The 4,635-nt window shown below is 42.3% G+C and overlaps 1 protein-coding gene across 2 annotated transcripts in view; it reads left to right on the top strand.

Annotated features, from left to right (window-relative positions):
• Positions 1 to 56: 56 nt before the first annotated feature.
• SRSF7 (serine and arginine rich splicing factor 7) overlaps positions 57 to 4,635 on the top strand; it is a 6,350-nt gene continuing 1,771 nt past the window's right edge. For both annotated transcript variants that reach the window (XR_004842066.1, XM_009644789.2), the window contains exons 1-6: positions 57 to 267; positions 417 to 593; positions 1,476 to 1,550; positions 1,640 to 1,741; positions 2,108 to 2,161; positions 4,329 to 4,373. Coding sequence is in view for 1 of the 2 variants with exons in the window: in XM_009644789.2 (XP_009643084.1) it covers positions 68 to 267; positions 417 to 593; positions 1,476 to 1,550; positions 1,640 to 1,741; positions 2,108 to 2,161; positions 4,329 to 4,373 (653 nt within the window). In the remaining variant the exon portion in view is untranslated. The remainder of the gene's footprint in view (positions 268 to 416; positions 594 to 1,475; positions 1,551 to 1,639; positions 1,742 to 2,107; positions 2,162 to 4,328; positions 4,374 to 4,635) is intronic.

Below are 4,635 nucleotides of genomic sequence, written 5' to 3'. Positions count from 1 at the left end.
CGCGGCTTCGAGTCCCAGCCGCGCCTGCGCGCTGCGGTGTCTGTGCGGGGCGAGCGCCGGCCCTGACATGGCGTCCTTCCCGCCAGAGACCAAGGTGTACGTGGGGAACCTGGGCACAGGCGCGGGCAAAGGCGAGCTGGAGAGAGCCTTCAGCTACTACGGGCCCCTGAGAACCGTGTGGATCGCGAGGAACCCGCCGGGGTTTGCCTTCGTGGAGTTTGAAGACCCGAGGGACGCTGAAGATGCTGTCCGTGGACTTGATGGGAAGTACGTGTGCATTTCAGATGTTTGCAGGAGCTACAGCCAGTTTTAAGGCCAGAGAGAGAATCGGGATAGTCTATCTGGTTCTTCTCCTTTTTTGTAGTTCTGCCATAAACAGTAACGATTAACTTTGAGCCATCATGGACTTGTTGCAGGGTGATATGTGGCTCCAGGGTTAGAGTGGAAGTGTCAACAGGGATGCCTCGTCGCTCCCGTTACGACAGGCCTCCTGCACGGCGCCCCTTTGACCCTAATGACAGATGCTATGAGTGTGGTGAGAAAGGCCACTATGCTTATGATTGTCACCGCTATAGTCGCCGAAGGAGGAGCAGGTATGTGTGGGCCCAGAGTGGCTGGGTTGCTTCGCCAGTTAGCTTTTGTGTAGCTCTTGTTAGCAAAGAACAGAATGTTACACCAGTTTTCTTTAAACTTTAAAAGTAGAATAAATGTATAGGTATATATTACAATTTGTTGCTATTTCTATCAAATGTTAATATCTTAATAATCAACCTGGTCAAAACCTTTCAGGTTTCTTCGTTTGAGTCAGTCGCCTTGATTCAGAATGTCACGAGCCTTAAGATTTCATGCTGAGGCGCCTTGCAAATCCGACACTTAAGATCCTCCTAGACCTTGAGGTGATCAGCATAAGAGGCCAGATCCCCTCGAGCCATCTACACGTAGCTTCACCTTATTCTTTAAGGGCAGAAAATTTGAGACGGTGATCGCCGTAACAGTAAATTTGGCTTTCAATTGGGGCCCCCCTCCGGTTTAGAAAGAGGAACACCAGATTGACCACATTCCCACCTAGAAAAATCTTCTTGCGTCAATCAAGCCTCACCCTGGCTCATTGGGCTGTCAGTTTGATCGTCGTTAGATTGAAGAGAACACCTAGATGCAGCGATCGGCTATAGATACTTCTAGATCGTCTAGATCTGCTAGACCTTGGGCCAAAGAGGGTCGACCTGCAAACTTGCAAGGTTTATTTTAAATACGCATTACAGTGTTTTCTATTCTAATGTAATTCTGCAATGTAATTCAGCTTTTAACATTTTTTAGGTAGTAAAATGCTCAAGACAAGTAGGCCCAGAGATTTTTCCAACTGACAGATGCTAGTTCTTTAGTTGTCTGAAATCAGTTTTGACTTCAGCAGGGTCTCACGTGCACTGATTGCTGCAGCTGTTTCCTGATACCTGTTTTCTCTAACCTAAAACCAGGTCCCGGTCTAGATCCCGTTCAAGGTCCCGAGGAAGAAGGTATTCTCGGTCACGCAGTCGGAGTCGTGGTAGGAGGTGTGCTTACGTTTGCCTTTTACTCCTATTTGCTTCTTTTGTTTTAAAAAAGTTACACTTGTACAACTCTTTAATTGACTTCTTTGCAGGTCCAGGTCAGCTTCTTATCGTAGGTCCCGGTCCGTTTCTCCTCGTAGATCGAGGTCTGTGTCTCCCCGCCGGTCCCGATCGGGTTCCTTGAAGAGATCAAGGTACTTAGTAGTAATTTTTAATAGGTTGTGTGCTTTGTTTTTGTTGTTTGTTTTAGTTAAGGAATACAAAAAGGTATTGGATAGCAGATTTCAAAAGTTGTTGACCTCTGAAAATGCGACTTAGCATGCTTTAAAAAGTTTCTCATAATTCTAGTTGAATTTACAGGCACGGTAATGTGATTAGTTTTGAGACCTTACACAGCTGCATATCCCATGATGAATTTTGATGTCTAAAATATCTATTGATCATGTAGGTTTTAAGTTCAACATGTAGACATTAATCTAAATAGTGCTGTAATTGTCATCACTTCTGGTAGAGTTGACTTTTGTTATTTTGCTTTAATTTGTCTTAATTTTTTATTTCAGGTCTAGATCAAGATCCAGATCTAGATCCAGATCTGTTACATGGCCCCGAAGCAGGTAAGATCTCTACTGTGACTGTGGATACTTAGTAAAAGTTGCTTAAAAGTCTGTTTAGGCTTTCTAACAGCTCCTAACATTTTCAGAAAAAGCTGTGTTTTCTCTCCACTAACTTAGGGGTCTGTAGTTTTAAAAAGCACCGCAGAAGATTGTTCTTTCTCTTATTACTGTTTCACATGTTGCTGATACCCAGTTCCTGATAATCGTCAGAAGTACTGTTTTGGTCAGCTTGCATTAACAGCTAGCACAGCAAACAAATTAATCCGAAAAGTTTTTTTTCTTGTGTAGCATGAGATTGCAGATTCTTCCTGTTATTTGTCAGAGAGATCAGGATGCACTTCCAGTAGTGTGTTGAAGCATTAATTCGTATAGCCAAGCAAGTCCTGAAGGGCATGCTAGTGCTGTGAGTCTTACAGCTGTTTCTAGCTCTGTTGAATAACAAAGTGTCTGTCTGCAGGAGGTGAATTGAATTTGAGATAAATATGTCAGAATTATTTTGTACCAACAAATGTGCCATAAGAGTGACGGATCAAATTCTAAAGGAACACAGGATGTCATTCGTTCTCTTAAGTTGTAGTTTAATCCTTCCATAGTAAGTGAATGCAGCTTGTGCTTTGTGCAACCTTGTCCAGGCAGCAAGGCTGATAGATGTTGGTGTCCTCGGCGATGCTGTCATAGGAGAACAAGTAAATTGAAGTTCTGCTCTGAAGGAGATGGTACTGCTCTTGCCCAAACCCATTCTCGGGCCTACTGTTCTGGTTTGATGGCTGCTTTTTGAAATAAATTATATAATATTCATATATGTAATGAAGAAACACAAAAAAATAAGGGGAAGCTTCAGCTGAAGGGAGTAAGTGGAAAAGCCTACAGCTGAAGATGGGAGATTCAGTGCTGAAGGGTGGTGGTATTTCATGAGAGTGGAACAGCAAGCAATGATGGGATTTTTTAGGGAATGGAGAGATGAAGACCAGAAGATGGCTTAGTTAAGAGCAGAAACTCACACGAACAGTCCAGAAGCTAGTAAAAAGAGAAGGGAAATTCCCTGAGGCAGTAGAGTAATGCCTTGCACTGATGAGGTACACTTTCTTTACCTGTTGCTAAATATGTTGAGTCTTAGTACTGGTTGTTTCAATGTGACTTAATCATGGCTCATCACTGTTCTGTCAGTGATGAGCAGAAAACAGCTACAGTCAAAAGGTGCTCAAAGAGAAAAAGATCTTGATTTTACCACCATTGTTTTCTTTCTTTTTTTAGTACCAGGATAGTTTTCTGCAGTGTAAAGGATGCTTTTAGTGAAATTTCTAGACGGTTGTGTAACACCTTTCATTGTAAGTACAGATTAAATGACTGAGGCAGAGGAAATTAGACATACAAGTACAGTGAAGTGGGAAAATATTGGTGCTTAACCCTAATGAAGTCACTGTTAAACTTCCACATGAGGCAATTGAAAGATGATTTCTTTACAGAATAGAAGGAATGCATAGCACCCAGAGACAGGCTCTTGATTCGTAAGATGGGCTGAATAAGTATTACATGATGTTTGCTGGTTTGACAGTGTCAAAGCGCACATCTGGACATTGTTGTTGAAAGTAGAACACTTCCTTTGGGAACCTAAGAATGTCAGTTATTCCTTTAGGCAGTGTTAGTGTTCTTACGGCGCAGCAGTCTTATCTCAAAGACTGACATTTTTGACAGTCTTTTGACAAGGGTTAAGTTCAGACAGATTTAAAAAAATATTTTGAGTTAAGTGCATATATAAGATGAAGTGCACTGAGGAGAAGATACTTGTAGGAGCATGCTGCCTGCAGCCAGTTTCAACAATAGTGGTAGATGTCACTCAAAACCTAATAAAACTCGCAAGTTTGTACCATGGGTTATTATTAGCTTTGTTAAAGTACTGTTCAGGATTTGAGTTGTGCATGTATTCCTGCCACCCTCATCAGCAAACGCCAGTCTTCAGCCAGGGACCAAAGTACAGAGCAACATGTGCAGCATCCATTTAAAAAGCTTTCTTCTGAAACTTAGCAGGAAAAGTCCTGGAAACTTGCAGGATTCAGTCTGTTCAGCGTGACAGTTCTTATACATTTAGTGTGAATCTTGCTCTCTTGAATGTGGGAACACGCGTGCTACCAGTTTCCCTGCTGAGCTGTGTTCTGTCTTCTTGTAGGTCTAGGTCTCATGGCAGATCAAAATCTGGCTCGCCGGCTAAGAGGTAAGCATACAGAGAGAAAGCCTGGAATAGCATCTGGAATTGAGTGTTAGGTTTGCACAATTAACAGAGTCTGGTCCTTTAGAAAAAAATCCCCCAAACATGGGTGCCCAGCTAATCTGTTTGTGATAGGGCTGAGATTATAAAATATCCTCTGCAGCAATTTGGAATATGTTCCTTACCCATCTCTCTGTTTTCATTAACTCTTTGTAGTTTCCAACATTTTTTTTGTGTCTTTGTGCTTCGTTCTGTTAAATGTTTCTAT

Source organism: Egretta garzetta, unplaced genomic scaffold, assembly GCF_000687185.1.
Source record: "Egretta garzetta isolate BGI_Z169 unplaced genomic scaffold, ASM68718v1 scaffold360, whole genome shotgun sequence".
In the NCBI taxonomy this organism is placed as follows: Eukaryota; Metazoa; Chordata; class Aves; order Pelecaniformes; family Ardeidae; genus Egretta; species Egretta garzetta.
The sequence above is the reverse complement of the archived record's forward strand: the minus strand, read 5'-3'. Positions and strand labels throughout refer to the sequence as shown.